This window comes from Mytilus californianus, unplaced genomic scaffold (genome assembly GCF_021869535.1).
Source record: "Mytilus californianus isolate M0D057914Y unplaced genomic scaffold, xbMytCali1.0.p SCAF_18, whole genome shotgun sequence".
Taxonomy (NCBI): Eukaryota; Metazoa; Mollusca; class Bivalvia; order Mytilida; family Mytilidae; genus Mytilus; species Mytilus californianus.
This window is the reverse complement of record NW_026262666.1, coordinates 2788376-2810696: the sequence shown is the minus strand read 5'-3', so window position 1 is coordinate 2810696 and position 22321 is coordinate 2788376. Positions and strand designations below refer to the sequence as shown.

The 22321-nt window shown below is 32.6% G+C and overlaps 1 protein-coding gene across 27 annotated transcripts in view; it reads right to left on the bottom strand.

Annotated features, from left to right (window-relative positions):
- LOC127726562 (ralBP1-associated Eps domain-containing protein 1-like) overlaps positions 1-22321 on the bottom strand; it is a 70151-nt gene that overhangs the window by 35695 nt on the left and 12135 nt on the right. For all 27 annotated transcript variants that reach the window (XR_007993576.1, XR_007993572.1, XR_007993574.1 and 24 more), the window contains exons 3-8: positions 21413-21457; positions 12461-12512; positions 10652-10841; positions 9944-10178; positions 8616-8792; positions 5648-5711 (exon numbers count right to left, since the gene is read on the bottom strand). Coding sequence is in view for 6 of the 27 variants with exons in the window: in XM_052233953.1 (XP_052089913.1) it covers positions 5648-5711; positions 8616-8792; positions 9944-10178; positions 10652-10841; positions 12461-12512; positions 21413-21457 (763 nt within the window). In the remaining 21 variants the exon portion in view is untranslated. The remainder of the gene's footprint in view (positions 1-5647; positions 5712-8615; positions 8793-9943; positions 10179-10651; positions 10842-12460; positions 12513-21412; positions 21458-22321) is intronic.

The following is a 22321-nucleotide window of genomic DNA, read 5'->3' as shown; positions in this document are numbered from 1 at the left end:
ATTACATTTAGTTAAAGGGAAACTTCGCAAAAAAATGAAAAATTCATATTCTGTTCATTATGTATAAAAAAGCACAAATTCATAGATATTAAAGTTTTATTCTGCAAGTTAAGAGATCAACATCGATTTTAAATTTAGAGTATCAATTCTCCGCATGCGGCCATTTTGACATCCTCCCCGAATATTGACCACGATATATCTATAAACCACAAAGGACCAAAACAAGCAGTAACCTAACGTAGCCGTAATTGAGTGTCGATATCTTGTCAAGCGTACGGTTGTTTTATCCGACAAGGAAAGCATAAACAGTTACCCGGGTCACAAAAAAGATTATGATAGACATGGTTGTGCAACCTTTCCTAACTAACTTGATACGGAAAATGTAATTTTATATATATTATTTTTTAAATAACTAGTACTAATAGTATGGTCTGTCGTTTTGAAACTGTTTTGTTTACAAAGTATTTAAAACAAGAAATTGAAATTAGTTAAAAAGTCAAAGTTATAAATAAGTGTTCCGTGTAAAATTGTTTTTGAAAATCTAGTTTGTTCATAATTGTTTTATGTAATAAACTTTTTAAAATAAATTCGAACCTTTCCTTATCTGATCACCAGAATGGCTAAAGGAATTGTTCCCAGAGGTATTGTGAGGTGACACGTACAGGTATTCAAGCGATTTCCTGTCGGGCTTTAAAACTGTTATTACACAATTACATAAAACAAAGTTCGTGCATCACTTCTTTTCTGGGGGTATTGATCAGTGTACACGGCCGATAACATGTAACTTCCATTTTGAATCTTTCAGGTGTAATATACAACTTTGTATAGCGTATCCGATAGTGATATACTAGTCATTGCTAAACTCATACGCTTGTTTATAAATAACATTTTTGGTGTAAAGAATGATATTTATGAAAATTTAAATAATTTAAAAAAAAAAGGATTTGATGAAATAAAAATCTATTTACACATTTTCCAAGGGTAAATTGGGGAAAATGTAAGTATATACTCGTTGTCAATAATTATGGACATTTTGAAACATACAAATATTGATTTAACAAAATGTGCGGCACTTGTCGATCATTGGTTTATACGCCTAGATGGAAGGTTTAATACGGAACTATGGATAGTCGCAATATAGAACTAATATCATACAAGTATATTGAATATACGAGAGAAACATCCAGAACCAATCTGATTTAAATACAGGTCGATATCTAACTTGCTTTGGTTCATCGAAGCTATAGACATAGTAAAATCACAGATTTATATTTCAATAAGATTATTTCGAACAGTTTAAGAAATTCGTCATCATCACATTTTCCTGGTCCGACATGCATGTTATATATACATGCCACTGGACGTGCACTAATGATCCCCAAAAGCCTATTTGAAGAAATAAAGAAACTTCACTCCGGATAGACTGATGGTAGTTGTATTAACGTCTGGTCAGCTAGAGGGTTGATTTATTTATTTAGTTAGCTTGTAGGGGATTTAACCACTCTTAATATTGCATTAGATATTAAATGACAGTACCGGTAATATAAGAGAAAATATAAATACGAAAAGTCGCATATCAGATAGAAAAGGACTCACCATGAACTATAGGATTGTACGTACGATTGTCATTCTAAATCGCATGTAACGGACAATCATTTAAATGCATGCATGTACGTTGTGATAAAAAAGGGGTGTCGCAGTTGCAAAGTATTCATCATAAATCTATTTCAAGTTTATTATTTCCTGTTATTTTTATAAGTTAACGCAGAGACATGTATACACTAGATCTCTATTTAACGACAAGGGGGGGGGGGGGGGGGGGTTGGTTGGTCTGAGGTCATGTCTATCTATCTATGATTAACCTTGACATTTCCGGGTATAACAGCTACTTGTATATTACCTGAATGTGGTTAGGTGACGTCCCATGAGGTCTTACGTATACATGTTCATATTTATAATGGTTTCTGATATAACAATTAGGTTTTATAACATTCACACTTCTGCTTGTTCTGTATACCAAATTCGTATCTTTTTTTCAGACCGAATGAGGATGTGAATATTTTCCAAGATCAAATTCATTTCGGGATTTTTTTTATTTCTTTGCATTAAATCTCAGAAATTTACAGAATATACTGCTTGTCCGCTTTAGGAGTTTTCTTGTCAGTTTAAACAGACGTATATATGTTTCTGGTTTAGAGTGGGTTTATGAATGAATGATAAGTCTTACAAAGGTACAAGATATCAAGCACAGTGAAAATTGATTTCGACGTTCTGTCTCCATTTAAAAAAGGAAAGTTGACGTTAGATTAATTCTGCTAATTTTTTAAAACATCGTTGGTCAAATAGCTAAAGAATTATATAAATACGTTGTCATTCCTGATTAGGTAAATGAAGATCGCTTTGGACGACAAAACTATATTTTTGTAACTGATAATTTTCTCTGCACATTTAAATATTCAAGGTTACCGATGATAATTTAAAATAGCACTGTTTTGATTTATACGCTCGTTTTCGTGGGCCATTTATAATATTTATATAATTATTTTATTAAAAGTGATTCAGAATTTCGATGTTACAACAAAATACTCACCTATTTATTTAAAAACTGAGCAAATGCAAAATGTTAAAAAAATATATATATAACGGCGATTAAGGTATTTTGCCACCATATTCCTCCCTTAATAATTAAAAAAAATCTGTCTCATACCTGCAACGGTGAACCCTTGAGGACAAACACCACTCTAGTGAAGATCAAAGGATTAAAATTACATAATGCTAATCTTTTAATTACCGTGAATTTAACCACGCCTTTACCAGGTGGTGTCAGCATAATACACATGCATTGTATTTACACAGTACTAGACTGAAGCAAGGATTTGTATAGTAAGACAAATCCTCGACTGAAGTAATAGGGGAGAATACAAACGTGAATTTCTATATACTATCAGTTATATATGTTGTTCAAAATATCCGTCGAAAAAAAAATCATAAAAAAATTCTATTGTATGATTTGCTTTTATTACTATAATCATATCAGAAATCCTTAAAATATAAATCGTAAATTTTAATTTAAAAAAATGCACGGCTGATCACTTTTCTTTCTGAATTGTTAGTTGGTTAATAGCTACACCAAAAGTCGTTGATGCGCTTTAAATCGCGTTATTAGATGATTAACGAACAAGACTTTAAATGAGATTAATCCACTCCCGGCATGCAAAAAGACTTAAACTACGTCACATAAGTCAGGAAGTTTGAATAAATAGAATTAATAATTCCCAATTTTCTTCATATCCAGATAAAACTTGGTGAATATGTTTTTAATGGTATTATGAACATAATAAGATGATAAGTAAAAAATCGCGAATTTTCCCTTTAAGACAAACTCAAGTTAGAGAATGGAAATGAAAAAAAAAGCAATTTTTTCATTTGTAAAGGGGCATAACCCTAGAATGGTAATCAAAGTGCTTGTAAGCACTGAATGGTAAAGATTACTTTCATTTATCAGCAGGAAGTAAAATTGAATATTGCTTTGTATAAAGCATTGGTTGTAGTTGATTCAACTACCATTATGCACAAAGAAAGATAACCCCAATTTTCAAAGAAGACTTTAAAATATTTTTAGAAATGAAGGGTAAAAACTGCTTTAATTTATCAGTGGAAGCCAAAATTAAACATTGCATTGTATAAAGCATTGATTGTAGTTGATTCAACTATAATCATGGTCAAAGGAAGTTAACTCCAATTTAAAAAAAATGACGATATTTAGAAAAAAAACAAAAGAAAATTTTAACAATTTTTCCATTTGTAAAGGGCATAACTCTAGAACAGTAAAAGTGACGGCACCAAAATTCAAACTTGATCTGTATATTGTGGAAATTAGCATTGTGTATAAGCTTTATAACATTTGGTTGAGACAAACTTAAGTTAGAGAACGGAAATGAAAAATTTAGCAATTTTTCCATTTGTCAAGGAGCATAACTCTAGAACGGTAAAAGTGACGCCACCAAAATTCAAACTTGATCTGTATTTAGTGGTAATAAGCATTGTGTATAAGTTTCATAACATTTGGTTGAGGCAAACTAAAGTTAGAGAACGGATACCAACTTTGGGATGTACGGACGGAGGGACGTACAGACGGACAAGGGTAAAACTTTAGGCCCCCTCCGCTACGGTGGGGGCATAAAAACCCCAAATAGATGTGTTGTCAGATGCATGCCCCCCAAAAAATAGGGCTGGTAGATCAGGATTTTTTTTCTCTCAATACTTTTTTCCCATTGATTTCCCAATGAAGTTCTTTGAACCATTGTTTGAATGGCTTTAAATGTGTGAAACAATCATCAGGTTTATAGTTTCATCAATGGAACTGCGAGCACACTAGTCATTACTTTGCCATTTGTTTACTATCATTCATGGTCACAAAAATGCTTTAACAAATAGCACTAATTAGACCCAGACAATTATGGGACGTGCTTAAGGAAGAGCTTTTTTCCGATCACACCTGGAAACACACTTTTTTTTTGCCTATGGCTGAAATTTATTTCAGAGTATTCATCATGTTTATGTACAGTAATTTCATAAAAAGATCTGTGCAATTTTATCTAATTATTCTATGTTAACTCCATTTATCATACTATTCTCATATCAAAGTCATTCTGCTTTGATGACTTGTCAAATGTCCATACATGAAATACATTATGATTTTATGAGCTTTGATTGACCACAATGGAATATGAGAATGACAGACGACAACGGATATGTTCCAATTGCCAAAACCACAAGCATGCCCTCTTTTCCTCCAATGCGATCTACCGAATTACACTCATCACCAGCTTTGTACTGACATGAGCAACACGACACGTGTCACATGTGTTCACCCTTCCATAGCACCGTAAATCACCCCCAGTTTTTGGTCAGGTTCCTGTTCATTCTGTTGCTGTCTTTAGTTTTCTATGTTGTGTTTTGCATACTGTTTGTCTTTTGATAGTTTTTCACTTTTAGCCATGGCATTGTCAGTTTATTTTCGACTAATGAGTTTGAATGTCCCTTTGGTATCTTTTGCATATCTATTTACCTGGCCTTCTTTTACTTTAGGGGTCCTGACAATTTTGGATTTTACTTTATAGAGGTCCCGGTCCATAATAGTACTTTTTTTGTAATAATATAAAATATTTACTTCTCTACCTGTTGTAAGTATTAAATTTTATTTCCTCACATTCTTTTATTTGATTTTTGTTGTATAGATATTATTTATTAATATTAAGTAAAATGGATGAAAGTACTGGGCTGCTGAAAATTTGGGACCCCTAAAGTAAAAAGAGGACCCCTAAAGTAAAAGAGTTCTATAATGCCTTCTTTTACTATAGGGGTCCGACAACCTATATACAAGCCAATACTTTATAAATAATCAATACAACAGAATATATAATAAAACAACGGCACAATGCATTTTAAATACACTGTTATCTGCTCTTTGGTCGGGTTGTTGTCTCTTTGACATATTCTCCATTTCCATTCTCAATTTTACTATATATTGTGGGACCTTTCATTTTTTAACAGTAATGTTGGGACCCCTAAAGTAAAGGAAGGCCATTGACCTTTACATCCTTGTTCTTTTGATCTAGTTATTTGCCAAAACAATATATCTTACCAGATCTGTGACAATTCTCTGACCGGTAATTTGGACTTCTCGAAAAATTCTTTTGCAACTCCACCTAAAATATTTAATATAATTATGCAAAAACAATCCACTTTGATATTTATCAACTATCAGATTTGAACATTTCAATGTCACTTCTGGAGAACCTTAGTTCATTCCATTTATTTTTCTTTTTTCTTTGCTAATGCTACTTAAGCTTTTAAGCTTAAGTTTTTTCTGTGTAGTGTTTTGGAAAAACAATTGTTTACAAATCCATCAGTTTATTCTGGCAATGGTGTGTCTTGTACTTTTACTTGCATCTTATAATCATGATAACAGTTTACTGGAATATTTTAACACTGAAATGAGTATATGTTTAATTGTAAAAATAAAATTTCAGAAATAATGATATTTAAAAAAAACTTTATTTAACAATTATTTTGGTACCAAAAATCCATTATTTTTAGCATAAAAAAAATTTGGTGAATTTTTGGGTCACATTTTTTCAGTTATTTTGGACAATAAGCTAATTTTGTCAGATAAGTATGGATATTTTAATCGAAAATATATTATGTTGACAAAACTGATATTTCCAAGAGAATTAGGCATATACACAATTATTATTTAACACAAACAACAAAACTTGTATTGTTAAAAGTAACTAATTTCATATTGCATTGTCTTTATTGTCATTAAGACATATGCTATGGACCAAGATAAAAATTTAAATAAATGTGGATAGTGTCCACATGTGGACACAGATGATGCCCCTGCTTGCATATTATAATAGTTAAAAAGGGACATAACTGAAGAACGGTAAAATCTGAGTTTTGTGGTAATAAGCATTGTGTGTAAGTCTCATAACATTTAGTTGAGGCTAACTTAAGAGAACAGAAACTAAAAATTCAGCAATTTTTCTATTTGTAAACACGCATAACTCTAGAACCGTTGTGTATAAGTTTTATAACATTTGGTTGAGACAAACTAAAGTTAGAGAACAGAAAACGAAAAATTCAGCAATTTTTATGTTTATAAAGGGACACAACTCAAGAATGGTGAAAGTGTAGCCACCAAATTTCATACTTAATCTGTATTATGTAGTAATAAGCATTGTGTATAAGTTTCATAACATTTTGTTGAGGCAAACTAAAGTCAGAAAACAGAAACAAAAAATTTGTACTTGATCTTAGTTTTGTGATAATGAATATTGTGTATCGGTTTCATAATGTTTGGTTGGGGCAAACTTAAGTTACAGGATGGAAACTAAAAATTTTGCAATCTTTCGATTTATAAAGGGGCATAACTCAATAATGGTTCAAGTGATACTACCCAAATTAAACTTGATCTGTGTTTTATCAGTGGAAGTCAAAATTAAACATTGCATTGTATAAAGCATTGATTGTAGTTGATTCAACTATAATCATGGACAAAGGAATATAACTCCAATTTTAAAAATTACTTTGATATTTAGAAGAAAATAAAAATTTTGCAATTTTTCCATTTATAAAGGAGCATAACTCTAGAACGGTTAAATTGACGCCACTAAAATCAAACTTGATCTGTGTTTTGTGGTAATAAGCATTGTTTATAAGTTTCATAACATTTGGTTGATGCAAACTTAAGTTAGAGAACGGAAACTAAAAATTTTGCAATTTTTCCATTTCTAAAGGGGCATAACTCTAGAACGGTTAAAGTGACGCCACCAAAATTCAAACTTGATCTGTGTTTTGTGGTAATAGGAATTTTTTTATAAGTTTCATAACATTTGGTTGAGGCAAACTTTAATAAGTTAGAGAACGGACACTAAAAATTTTGCAATTTTTCCATTTATAAAGGGCCATAACTCTAGAACGGTTAAAGTGACGCCACCAAAATTCAAACTTGATCTGTGTTTTGTGGTAATAAGCATTGTGCATAAGTTTCATAACATTTGGTTGAGGCAAACTCAAGTTAGAGAACAGAAACCAATTTTGGGATGTACGTATGTACAGACGGACAAGGGTTAAACTTAATGCCCCATTATCTAGTGGGCAGGGCCTGAAGATAATCATCAAACTAATATGTACTGATAGTAATGCAACCTTATACAAAATATCATTATCTATCACAAGTAGTTCTTATCAAATTGAATAAGCAGAAAACTTAACATTGAAAATTGCTAATTAATTCAAAGTCACTGGACCATGACTTAGGGGACAGGGCCTTGAAATAGTTGTCAGACTGATATGAACTGAGAGTTATGCACCTTCATACAAATATAATTGATCTATCACAAGTAGATCCTATCAAACTAACTTAAGCAGAAAACTTAACATTGAAATGTGCTAATTAATTCAAAGTTTCTGGACCATGACCTAGGGGCAGGGACTCTAAATAGTCGTCAAACTGATATGTACTGATAGTAATGCAACCTTGTATTAAATATCAATCATCTATCACAAGTAGTTCCTATCAAACTAACTTAAGCAGAAAACTTAACAATTGTTGATGCCATCATCGCCAGAAAAGCAATCCCTATGTCACGTTTTCCGCAACTTTCGTTGCAGGTGAGACAAAAACTACAGTTCCTAATCTCAATACAAAATTCTAAAAATGGTTTTCTGGTAATAAAATGGCTGAAGTTTTTATGTTAAAGCTGTAGTACATATACATTTGGGGAAATTAGAATTAAATAGTTAATATCCTTAATCATCAGGATCAGTAAGGTTATAGTAGGTCATTTTTCTAATGTTTTGACAGATCTTTGCTTTCAGGTCATTTTGCAATAGAAATATAAAATTTCGGTTATATACCATTTTTTCCTAGTGGCATACAATAATTGTGGCCATTGACCCCATTAAATCCATTTGGCATCATCTACTTATTTGATTTATTGTTTTATTATGTTCTAGTCCTATATATATGTATGAAATATTTGCTACTGGACAGTCTGCTTGGCTTACCTAACACTCCCCCCCCCCTATTGTTCCAGTAGTCTTACCTATTATAACCCCGTTTAAGTCTGGTTGCATGCTCTGGAATTGTTTGATGTAATATTCTTTTTGTTCGTCACTGATGGCCCAAACATCATCAACACTCTCTGGGTCTGAACTAATGGATGATGAGTCAAACCCAGGGGGCTCTAAATTATATTTCTTTGGACCAGTTCCTAATAAACCTAAAATAAGAAAAACCAACAAAATAATGATTATTTTGAAGACTTATTTTTCACTCATAAATCTTCTGCTATAATCCATCTGTTATTATTTTACCATGAATACAGGAATATGAACAGTGCTAAAGGGTCATGTAACTCATGTATTCTTTTATATGCTGTAAAATGAAAAATTGACGAAAGGATTTATTTTTTGTTAATTACATGAATAAGAAAAAATTGTGTAAATTTGATCTTTAAGGAAAATAGGAATCAGGGACAAGAAAAACCAAAAATAAAACCCCAAGAACTTACCCTAACCGTAGAATCAGAAAACATCAATATCAACATTATGCATACAAAATATGACAGTTATTGATCTATGGTTGAGCCTGTATCATATTGAAAGTTTTGATCTTGACCTTGACCTAAAAACCTCTCCATGGGTATTCAGTTAAAAATTTTAATGTAAATTAACAAAAGGGTATTAAAGCCTGTTTCATGCTGACAATGTTTTATATTTACTTTTGAAATTTTACCTTGAAACTGAATTTGGTTATCATCTTTTTATGCCATAACCAAATGGTAAACTCTTTTTTGTGATGGCAAGGTTCTGAAGTACCCTTGACCGCAGAACTTGACCGACTGTAGTTCTCTCAATTGGCATTAAATTATAAATTTGATGAAGATTAACAAAATGGTTTAGATAAGTCTATAACATTTTGTTTGTACCTAAACCCTTGAACTTTAACCCCAAAAAAATAAATGAGGTCATCCTTTTTTATAATGAAAGAAATACATAAAATCTGCTGAATTTCAACAAAGTGGGTTACCCTGTATTATGTTGACATGGTCCTGACCTTAATCCTTGACCTTAGCTTGACCCTTTACAACTCAATAAGTTGTATTCTTCTTTAAGGAAGGGTTACAGTATACTGTAAATTCAGAAATTATTGCAATGTTTTTATTATTGCGAAAAATATGACAGGGTTATATTCGCAATAATTTAAACTCACATTTTGAAATTTTATATATGAATTAAACAGTATTTTTCTCAATATCGCAAAAATTAAAATCGCATTTTAGTCTAAAATGAAAAAATCGCAATAATAAATGCACGCAATAATTTCTGAATTTACAGTACCTATTTTCAGGTCGTATTAACACATACTAACCATGACTTTCCTCATCTTCAAACGATGCCCAGCCAACCTCATGCGTTGAATTTATTGAATTAAAACTTCCGTGATGGGGAGCTGTTCCTTGTGTTGGCTTCTGTGGATTGACCTGATTTGTGATGGAAACGGTTGGAATGCTTGGCTGATGAGTGGGTGGGGATGATGGAGGGGGAGGAGATGTTTTTTGAGTTGGTGATCTAGGATTTAACGGAGATTCTTCTCTAGTATGTGTCTGAAAAAGAAAATCAATACACAGATGTTAAAATTAATAGTTACAAAAGCCTCTAAATAATTTTTTATTAAATATCATGTATAAGTGTACATCTTACATAAAAATTACACACACAGTTACACACTACTTGTATAGATTCAGAGTAATACAGAGTTTGACATATTTTACAGACACCTGTCTATTGTTGAAGATCATATGTTGCTCTCATTGTCTTTTGTTTCGATTGGTTTTGCATTTTAAATCTTAATATCAATATTTGTAAGCAACATATCACAATAATAATTCATACATTAGCATTAATAACTTAAATTTTTGAAATTTAACATTAAAAAAGATATATTTTTTTTCAAACAATAGTTTCCAGTTCTCAGGATTGCCAAAACCAGAGGAAATTCAGTTGTTACTTAGTACTTGATTTTACCCAAGGAATACAAAAACAAACTTGATCTGTTTGTTGTTTACTGATATTTTACCTGAGTAACCGATTGTTGAGTCTGTTGCTGGGCAGGTAATGGTCCAGGTGGTACAGGTGGTCCAGGGTCCCTATCAACTAATGCCCTTTGTTGACCAGAATCTCTTCGAGTATGTGTTTTCCGTGTAACTGGAGGGGGTGGGAGTTGACCAGCAGGAGGGTGTTGCTGTAAGGGAATCGCCTGACCAGATCTAAATACAAGAAAAAATAACAATGACAGATCATGCCATATGGGGTTACAAAAAGGTTAACAAGATGTAACATCACAACTATTGGTTTGACAACGTTAAAATGAAAGTGAAAGTAAAAGTTAATAATGAATTGTCAGTATCTTTTCCAAAATGGACAACACCTCACCGGACATTCCATACCATTTCAAATGGCTTCACTCTGAATGAGGTACTGCTTCCAATGCCAGTTTTATTTTATTAAGGTTAAACATTTTGGTGATTTCTAAGGCATAATCTGTTTGTTTTATTTTTGTGTTTTTTTGCCCCAGTTCTGATCTTCTAAAATTTATGCAAGGGGAAAGTTTTTAGGTTTTAATTTTGCAATATTAGCAAAAATAAATCGTCAAGATCATACTAATTTTTGGTTTACATAGTTTTAGTTTTAATATTATATTCATTCTAAATAAAAGAGTTCACTTTCCACAGGTTTTTAGTTTAAGCAGCAATTTGGGTGTAAGTTCATTTGGACATACATATACTTAAAAAGACTTAAGGCATTTATTGCAAAATTCATATAGCAAATATAGAGTTCAGAAAAGCTTTCTTTTTTTATTTTTTCTACAACCATATTTGACTTTCCAAGCCATCATTTCAACTGACCTTGAATAATAGTTCAATTTGTAGCAATTTAACTGATTTCATAAGAAAATGATCACTTTTGTTTTGAGATGACAATAAATCTTTTTTTGAGACGAAAAATAAATGAAAAGAAAACCTTTTATTTCCTAAGAAAAGGGTTGTGTGATCACACACATTTAACCCTGACACCTGTGCCTGTTCCAAGTCAGGAGCCTGTCTTTTGTTGCTGTATATCATATTTTGTTTTGTTTAAATTGTTTTGTCATAAATCAGGCTGTTGGTTTTTTCATTTGAATTGTTTCTCACTTGTCATGTCAGGGCCTTTTACAGCTGAGTATAAGGTATGAATTTTACTCATTGTTGAAGGCTGCAGATAATTCATATATTTTTCACAGGTTAGTATATATTTCCATTCTCAATTTTATTGATACTTATATATGAGAACAAGTCAGCTGTTTATTACCATATAGTCATAATCAGACCCTTTGTGGCAAAATGATTTACATCGGTAGTTGGACCAATGGGAAAAAATCTATTTGTGGAGGTCACTTTAGTCTGTTGCCTCCTCGGTAGGGGTTAGTTACTTGAAAAAGAGACAAAGTGATCTTAATCTAATGGTATGTGAAAAAGTTTGTCAGTAATTAGTTGAAGAACAGTGATTTATCCATGGGCACTCTAACAAATGACCAAAACCCATCACCACTTACATGTACCATCATGTTTTGATAGTGTAGAAATCCAATAAACATAGTAAAGAAACAAAATGATGTCAATATGTGCTAAAATCATTTTAAAAATACTTTTAAGATATAAATCGTTAAATTTTGAAATAAGCAGCTTTTGTGTTTTAATTGAGTAGATTAAACCATTGTAATAGGGAAATTGTTTCATTAAATGTCATTTAAAAATCATTTTACTATCTGGTAATAATCAATTTACTTTTCAGTAAAATACTGAGTTAATTCTAATTATCAATCAGATTACTCAATAGACTTGCATACCTTTCTATAGGAACTCCATCTGTTTGGGAATTATAGGAGGCTCCCATATTTTCTACAAGAAAAAAAGTTTTAACATTAGTTTGAAAATAATTACATTATTAAACATTAGATAAATTTTTCATAAGGATCTCATCATTTTGAAGTTCTCATCGTAATGAACATGTGTACTAAGTTTCAAGTTGATGTGACTACAACTTCATGGTAAACTACCTTAACCAAAAATCTAAACCTGATACCAGACCAGTCTTCACGATAAACCTTTGAATCTACAAGCCCGAAGCTGAATTTTATGAAAATTTTAGTTAGATTCTATTGGCTTGTAGAGATGATTTTTTCAGGCCCGACAGCATGTTTACTAGCCTGGGCTGGTGGGCCTGCAGTTGAGTGCGAAGACTGCCAGAATGCACAGACCAGAAAACAATATAAATGTCCACCAACTATCCTAAACATTGTACTATTCCACAGAATCTTACATAGAAATCGAAATACTAAGCAACATGTAAAATCATAGACCTAAGGGTTTACTGGAATATAGAAATATAGTCAACCCTGAATAACACCTGTCCAACCTTTTGGTTGTATGGGACATACAAATACACAATAACATCCAGTCAGAATGTTGATGTTAACTCCCAAGAACTCTGTAGGGGAGTGCAAAGATCTCTGCTCCTTAAAATCCTTGGAACAATTCTGTAAAGGGTCCATAGATGGCCTGTTGTCTGGCAACATTTTTGCCTCTAATAACCAACATACTCAAATTTACTGGTGGTAGTAAAATTTCTGCCCATACCAAATGACATAGGCTTCCCATTTGGCTTCTTATTGTACATTTATTTCTTGTTCTGAATATGCATGAAATAATTGCCACTAGACATTTACTAAGCAGAAACCAACAATCAATCATTCTTGTTAAGCCAGGTGCTTGAAAAGGGTAGACATTTTCTGCTCCACTATTTATATACTGTGAATTCATTTATTTTCGTGGGTACCAATTTTCGTGGATTGAGGAAAACTAGCATTTTCGTGGATATTTGATTTCGTGGTTTTGCCAAAGTCTGCATACATTCTTATAGAAAATTTGTAATTCGTTGTACATTAGAATTCGTGGTTCCGGAACTTCCCAAGTAACGGCAAAATCAACGAAATTTAGTATCCAATGAATAATAATGAATCCACAGCAGTTATTTTCATCTTATGAACTATTTGTATTATGTATTACAAATTGTAATTATCTTCATCAGACATGCACAAGGATTTATCAATTTTGATTCATGTAATTAAATGTCTTTTAAGAAAATCATTGGAGAAAAAGCAAACAAAACTATCTATTCCTTTAATCATGAAAATTGACTTAAATGTTGAAATAGCCTTCTTTCAAATTCAATTTAATGCTAAATTGACCTCTGTTATATAATCTACTAGCCAGGCCTATTACCAAACAAAAATCTATATTTCCCTGGAATCTACATTTAATTATAATCATATTTTTCACTAAATGTAACACAATTGACAATCATATGTTAATAGCATTTTGTTCATTTCAAGGCTGACTAAATATCGAATGTATGTAACATTATATTCTCTTTCTGATCAGTTTCATTACAGCATAGACATCCTTATTACAATTTTCTTGCAAATAAAGTAGCCATTTTTTTTATTAGAAAAGAAGCTAAGAGTGATAGGCAAAATTCCTTTTAGGAAAAGGCTAAACGAACCAATTAGTTCTCCCAGAATTGTCTGTTTAAGTACATCAATTAGTTCTCCCAGAATTGTCTGTTTAAGAACATCAATTAGAGAAGACTTCTGACAAATATAAAGTAAAAGTGTCCAAACATCTATTATATATTTATGTAACTGAAATGAGTAAGCACGTGAAGGTACTTTAAATGTACCAAACATGTGTTAAAGATAAAAAACTAGAGGCTCTAAAGAGCCTGTGTCGCTCACCTTGGTCTATGTGAATATTAAACAAAGGACGCAGATGGATTCATGACAAAATTGTGTTTTGGTGATGGTGATGTGTTTGTACATCTTAATTTACTGAACATTTTTCCTGCTTACAATTATCTCTATCTATAATTAACTTGGCCCAGTAGTTTCAGAGGAGAAGATTTTTGTAAAAGATTACTAAGATTTTCGAAAAAATGGTTAAAAATTGACTATAAAGGGCAATAACTCCTAAAGGGGTCAACTGACAATTTCGGTCATGTTGACTTATTTGTAGATCTTACTTTGCCGACATTTATTGTTTTTTACAGTTTATCTCTATCTATAATAATATTCAAGATAATAACCAAAAACAGCAAAATCACCTTAAAATTACCAATTCAGGGGCAGCAACCCAACAACGGGTTGTCCGATTCATCTGAAAATTTCAGGGCAGATAGATCTTGACCTGATAAACAATTTTACTTCATGTCAGATTTGCTTTAAATGATTTGGTTTTTGAGTTAAAAGCCAAAAACTGAATTTTACCCCTATGTTCTATTTTTAGCCGTGGCGGCCATCTTGGTTGGTTGACCAGGTCACGCCACACATTTTCAAAACTAAATAACCAAATGATGATTGTGGCCAAGTTTGGTTTAATTTGGCCCAGTTGTTTCAGAGGAGAAGATTTTTGTAAAAGATTACTAAGATTTACGAAAAATGGTTAAAAATTGACTATAAAGGGCAATTACTCCTAAATTGGTCAACTGACCATTTCGGTTATATTGACTTATTTGTAAATCTTACTTTGCTGAACATTATTACTGTTTACAGTTTATCTCTATCTATAATAATATTCAAGATAATAACCAAAAACAGCAAAATTTCCTTAAAATTACCAATTCAGGGGCAGCAACCCAATAACGGGTTGTCCGATTCATCTGAAAATTTCAGGGCAGATAGATCTTGACCTGATAAACAATTTTACTTCATGTCAGATTTGCTTTAAATGCTTTGGTTTTTGAGTTAAAAGCCAAAAACTGAATTTTACCCTTATGTTCTATTTTTAGCCGTGGCGGCCATCTTGGTTGGTTGACCAGGTCACGCCACACATTTTTAAAACTAGATAACCAAATGATGATTGTGGCCAAGTTTGGTTTAATTTGGCCACGGATTTTCAGAGGAGAAGATTTTTGTAAAAGATTACTAAGATTTACGAAAAATTGTTAAAAATTGACTATAAAGGGCAATAACTCCTAAAGGGGTCAACTGACCATTTCAGTCATGTTGACTTATTTGTTAATCTTACTTTGCTGAACATTATTGCTGTTTACAGTTTATCTCTATCTATAATAATATTCAAGATAATAACCAAAAACAGCAAAATTTCCTTAAAATTGCCAATTCAGGGGCAGCAACCCAACAACAGGTTGTTCGATTCATCTGAAAATTTCAGGGCAGATAGATCTTGACCTGATAAACAATTTTACTTCATGTCAGATTTGCTTTAAATGCTTTGGTTTTTGAGTTATAAGCCAAAAACTGCATTTTACCCCTATGTTTTATTTTTAGCTGTGGCGGCCATCTTGGTTGGTTGGCCGGGTCACGCCACACATTTTTTAAACTAGATACCCCAATGATGATTGTGGCCAAGTTTGGTTTAATTTGGCCCAGTTGTTTCAGAGGAGAAGATTTTTGTAAAAGATTACTAAGATTTACGAAAAATGGTTAAAAATTGACTATAAAGGGCAATTACTCCTAAAGGGGTCAACTGACCATTTCGGTTATATTGACTTATTTGTAAATCTTACTTTGCTGAACATTATTGCTGTTTACAGTTTATCTCTATCTATAATAATATTCAAGATAATAACCAAAAACAGCAAAATTTCCTTAAAATTACCAATTCAGGGGCAGCAACCCAATAACGGGTTGTCCGATTCATCTGAAAATTTCAGGGCAGATAGATCTTGACCTGATGAACAATTTTACCCCATGTCAGATTTGCTCTTAATGCTTTGGTTTTTGAGTTATAAGCTAAAAACTGCATTTTACCCCTATGTTCTATTTTTAGCCGTGGCGGCCATCTTGGTTGGTTGACCGGGTCACGCCACACATTTTTAAAACTAGATACCCCAATGATGATTGTGGCCAAGTTTGGTTAAATTTGGCCCAGTAGTTTCAGAGGAGAAGATTTTTGTAAAAGTTTACGGACGACGGACGACGGACGCAGGACGACGGACGACGGACGCAAAGTGATGAGAAAAGCTCACTTGACCTTTCAGGTCAGGTGAGCTAAAAAGGAAGACAAGTCAGTTGTTACTCTGTTAAAAATAAAAATAATGTCCCTCCACCTCCCTAAAAGCAGATGGCAAAAGCTCTTTAATTGTTTTTAAAACAGATGACCTTCGCACTCTACGACCCCAATGTTGCCAGTTTATTTTTACTAAGAAACAGCTACAGGAATCAACAGAAGTCAAATTACAAGCTGAACCTACCTATATCAATAGCTAACTGTAATCACTCATGTATTCATTGTAGGCCAGTGTGATCTAATTTTTGAAAGACCTTTAATACCATTCAAAATATATTCTCACTTGAAGCTGCTTAAACACAGATGTAAGTGTAAAACTTTGCATTGATAAAATGAGGAATAACTCACAAACTATTAATACACTGAAAGGCTAGAAAGACACATAATTTCAATAACCATTGTGATGATTTTAAAAATGATCGATTATGTTAGAACTAACAATAGCATTCAAAGATAAAAATACTTTGTTCATGTATTAATCTTCTTTACTTGTGTATTTGTAAGCTAAGTATATCTAACCAGAATAAAAAAAAATAAATGGGAGAATGTGTCCATGGGACACAGATGATGCCCCCGCTTGCATATCATAATAAGCTATAAAGGTACATAACTGAAGAATGGTAAACCTGACGCTACCCAAATTTGTACTTGATCTGTGTTTTGTGGTAATAAGTATTGTGTATAAGTTTCATAACATTTGGTAGAGGCAAACTTAAGTTAGAGAACAGAAACGAATAAAATGCTCCGCAGAGTGCAGATTGATACGACCGCAGAGGTCGAACCCTGAACAGTTGGGGCAAGTATGGACACAACATTCAAGCTTGATACAGCTTTGCATTTGGATTGTGATTAAATATTTGACACAGCATAGGTTTCAAACACAGAATGAATGTGTTCTAAGAACTTAAAAATTTTAAATTGGACATTCACCTATTATGGTCCAATATCCAAAATCTAAATACATGGTTAGATTCAGCATATCAAAGAACCCCAAGAATTCAATTTTTGATGAAATCAAACAAAGTTTAATTTTGGACCCTTTGGACCTCAATGTGGACCAATTTAAAAACGGGGCCCAAAATCCAAAAATTAAATACACGGTTAGATTCAGCATATTAAAGAACCCCAAGAATTCAAGAATAAAACCCCATTGAAATTGGTCAAGAAATAAGCAATTTATACGAAGTATCTTCTTTTGCACAATACTGTGCAATTAAATATTTCTTGCTATTGCCCAATACTGTACAATTGACAATTTCTTGCTATTGCGCAATATTGTGCTATTGGATATTTCTTGCTATTGCGCAATATTGTGCAATTGAAGATTTCTTGCTATTGTGCAATACTGTGCAATTGAAAATTTCTTGCTATTGCACAATACTTATTATATAATAATTTACATATCTTGTTTGGTGTGTATCTCCTACCATATCATTATTATTTGCTTTTAAATATAAATCAGAAATAACCAACTTAAAATGGAAAATTTTAAAAGAAAAAAAAAAGGAAAAAAAGAAAAAAAAAGGAAAAAAATAAAAATCCCCCCCCCAATTTTTTGAACCCCCTTATGATTCATCACCCCCAAACTCCATCCCAGCCTTCCCTTTGTGGTATGGTACCTTGCAGTACAATTTCAGAGATTCATACACTTGAACACAAGTTATTGTCTGGAAACTAGAAAAATGTGTTTTTTGGCCCCTTTTTGGCCCCAAATTCCTAAACGTTTAGGGCAATTACCCCCAAACTCAAACCCAGCTTTCCCTTTGTGATATGGAACCTTGTAGTACAATTTCAGAAAGTTCCATACACTTACACACAAGTTATTGTCCTGAAACTAGAAAAATGCTTGTTTTTTGCCCACTTTTGGCCCCTAATTCCTAAAATATTGAGGCAATTACCCCCATCATCAATCCCAGCCTTCCCTTTGTGGTATGGTACCATGCAGTACAATTTCAGAGAGATCCATACACTTGAACACAAGTTATTGTCTGGAAACTAGAAAAATGCTTATTTTTGGCCCCTTATTCCTAAACGTTTCGGCAATTACACCCAAACTCAATTCCAGCTTTTCCTTTGTGATATGGAACCTTGTAGTACAATTTCAGAAAGATCCATACACTTACACACAAGTTATTGTCATGAAACTAGAAAAATGCTTGTTTTTTGCCCCTTTTTTGGCCCCTAGGCCTAATTCCTAAAATTTTGAGGCAAATACCCCCAAAATCAATCCCAGCATTCCTTTTGTGATATGGAACCTTGTGGTACAATGTCAGAGAGATTCATACACTAACACACAAGTTATGTCTGGAAGTTACAATAAAATGCTTCGCTGGGCACAGCTTGATACGACCGCAGAGGTCGAACCCTGAATAGTTGGGGCAAGTATGGACACAACATTCAAGCTTGATACAGCTCTGAATTTGGATTGTGATTAAATATTTGACACAGCATACGTTTCTGACACAGAAAGAATGTGGTCTAAGAACTTGAATTTTTTTGATTTACCTATTATGGTCCAATGTCCAAAATCAAAATACATAGTTAGATTCAGCATATCAAAGAACCCCATATATTCAATTTTTGTTGAAATCAAACAAAGTTTAATTTTGGACCCCAACTTGGACCAACTTGAAAACTGGGCCCATAATCAAAAATCTAAACACATGTTTAGATTCAGCATATCAAAGAACCCCAAGAATTCAATTTTTGTTAAAATCAAACTAAGTTTAATTTTGGACCCTTTGGACCTTAATGTAGACCAATTTAAAAAACTGGACCCAAAATTAAAAATCTAAATACACGGTTAGATTTGTCATATCAAAGAACCCCAACAATTCAATTTTTGATGAAATCAAACAAAAGTTTAATTTTGGACCCTTTTGACCTCAATATGAACCAATTTGATAGCGGGCCCACAAATAAAAAATCTAAATACATGGTTAGATTCAGCATATCAAAGAACCTCATATATTCAATTTTTGTTGAAATCAAACAAAGTTTAATTTTGGACCCCAATTTGGACCAACTTGAAAACTGGGCCAAAAATCTAAAATCTAAATACGTGTTTAGATTCAGCATATCAAAGAACCCCAAGAATTCAATTTTTGTTAAAATCAAACTAAGTTGAATTTTGGACCCTTTGGACCTTAATGTAGACCAATTTGAAAACTGGACCCAAAATTAAAAATCTAAATACACGGTTAGATTCGGCATAATAAATAAATAAATGTGGTCAAAGATTTTAAAAATCTAATGCGCCATACTGTGCAATTAAAGATTACTTCTTGAAATTTTTCAATATTTGAAATTTGAAAAAAAAATAATATTTGAAGAATAATTCTTTTTAATTTCTGAAATCTGAAATGAGAAAAAATTGACCCCCCACAATTTCTTTTTACCCCCCCCCCCCCCTTTTTTCCCCCAAAAAATTCTTTCCCTCAAGATATGGTCATAATCTCAATCAAATTTCCAATGGAATTTGCAACCATAAGTACCCATTTAAATTTATCATAGTGCTAACTTAATCTATTTTATAATAGAATTTAAAATATAGTGTCAAATCTTTCATATGGATTTTTTTGTAAAAAAAAAAGATGCAACATTTGCAGATATTTTTACTGGTCTTCCTTTATAAATATGCATTTCTTTAAACATAATTTAAAAGCAGTGTATTTGGATTACCTCCCTTACACTGTTTTAAATTATCTTAATTGTTCATTAACCATTACTTTATTCATAATTTAAAAGCAGTGTAAGGGAGATAATTGCAATGATGTATTTGATTTATCTCCCTTACACTGCTTTAAATTATGTTTTGTTCTAAAGTATTTGTCCATTAACCAGGACAACCTTGTTTTTCCCCCTTTTTTGCCCCTAATTCCTAAATGGTTTGAGCCATAACCCCCCAAAGCAAATCCTTACCATCCCTTTGTGGAATGGAAACTTGTAGTATAATTTCAGAGAGATCCATACACCGTTCCACAGTTATTGTCTGTAAACTAGAAAATGCTTATTTTTGGCCCCTTTGTGGCCCCTAATTCCTTAACTGTTGGAACCATAACCCCCAAAATCAATCCCCCCCTTCCTTTTGTGGTATTGAACCTTATGGTAAAATTTCAAAGAGATCCATTCACTTTAACTAAAGTTAGAGTGCGAAAACCAATGTGTCTTCGGACGACGACGACGACGACGACAACGTCATACCAATATACGACCACAAAATTTTTTTGCGGTCGTATAAAAATGCTAATTTTTGGCCCCTTTTTGGCCCCTAATTCCTTTACTGTTGGTACCATAACCCCCAAAATCAATCCCAACCTTCCTTTTGTGGTATTGAACCTTGTGGTAAAATTTCATAGAGATCCATTCACTTAAACTAAAGTTAGAGTGCGAAAACCAATGTGTCTTCGGACGATGCCGGACGACGACGACGCCAACGTCATACCAATATACGACCACAAAAATTTGTTTGCGGTCGTATAAAAATTCAGCAATTTTTCCATTTGTAAAAGGTCATATATATAACTTTAGAACAGTTAAAGTGACACCACCAAAATTCAAACTGGATCTGTATTTTGAAGTAATAAGCATTGTGTATAAGTTTCAAAACATTTGGTTGAGGCAACTAAAGTAACAAGGACAAGGGTAAAAATTTGCTTGACACTGTCAAAACCTCAATGCTTTTTTCAAAGGGGAAAATTATAAGACTGTACCTTGCTCTGGTAACCTTGTAAACTTTGGTAATGGCATTTCTTTTCCTGAAATGATATAGAGAAAAATAATAAGTATTTAAGTGATGGTTTCTAAACAATAATTATCACAAATTAAGTGGAAAATCAACATGCTCATGCCAGGCAGACATGTACATCTAACAATCATTCTATACACAAATTATATTTTACCTATTGTTTATCATGCTCATGGAATCCAAGGAACAAACCTAATTTAAATAAATGGAGAATGTGTCCATTGGACACAGATGATGCCTCTGCTTGTATATAACGTTATAAAGGGACATAACTAGAGAACTGTACAAGTGATGCTACCCAAATTCAAAGTTAATCTGTGTTTTGTGGTAATAAGCATTGTGTATAAGTTTCATTACATTTGGTTGAGGCGAACTAAAGCTGGAGAACGGAAACTAATTTTGGGACTTACGTACAAGAGTAACACTTAGTGCCCCCTCTGCTGCCACAGGGGCATAACAAAAACTTAGGGATCACCAATGAACCATGAATATGAGGTCAAGGACAACAGATATATGCTAGATAAAATCTTTAGACCATAAAGAGTCAAAAATCTAATACAAGAAGAAACAATAATTAATCTTCATGTTTTAAGTATGTAAAGTTATTCCTCAACCATACAACTGAACAATGTAGATAATTTTAACAGACTAAAATATTTTTAAGCCACCAGCTATTGACTTTCATCAAGAGAAATATTTAGTCTATAATGTGACATTACAATAGCCAAAGGATTGGTTGGTGTTTAAATGTATAAAAATGTATTATTAATAAAGGTAGACAGTGTAGTTCAGTAAACTCTCAGCCATTTCAATTAAACCGGGTTAAAAATGTGTTGGCATGAGATGATTAGATCATCATGTCAGCCAAATTAGT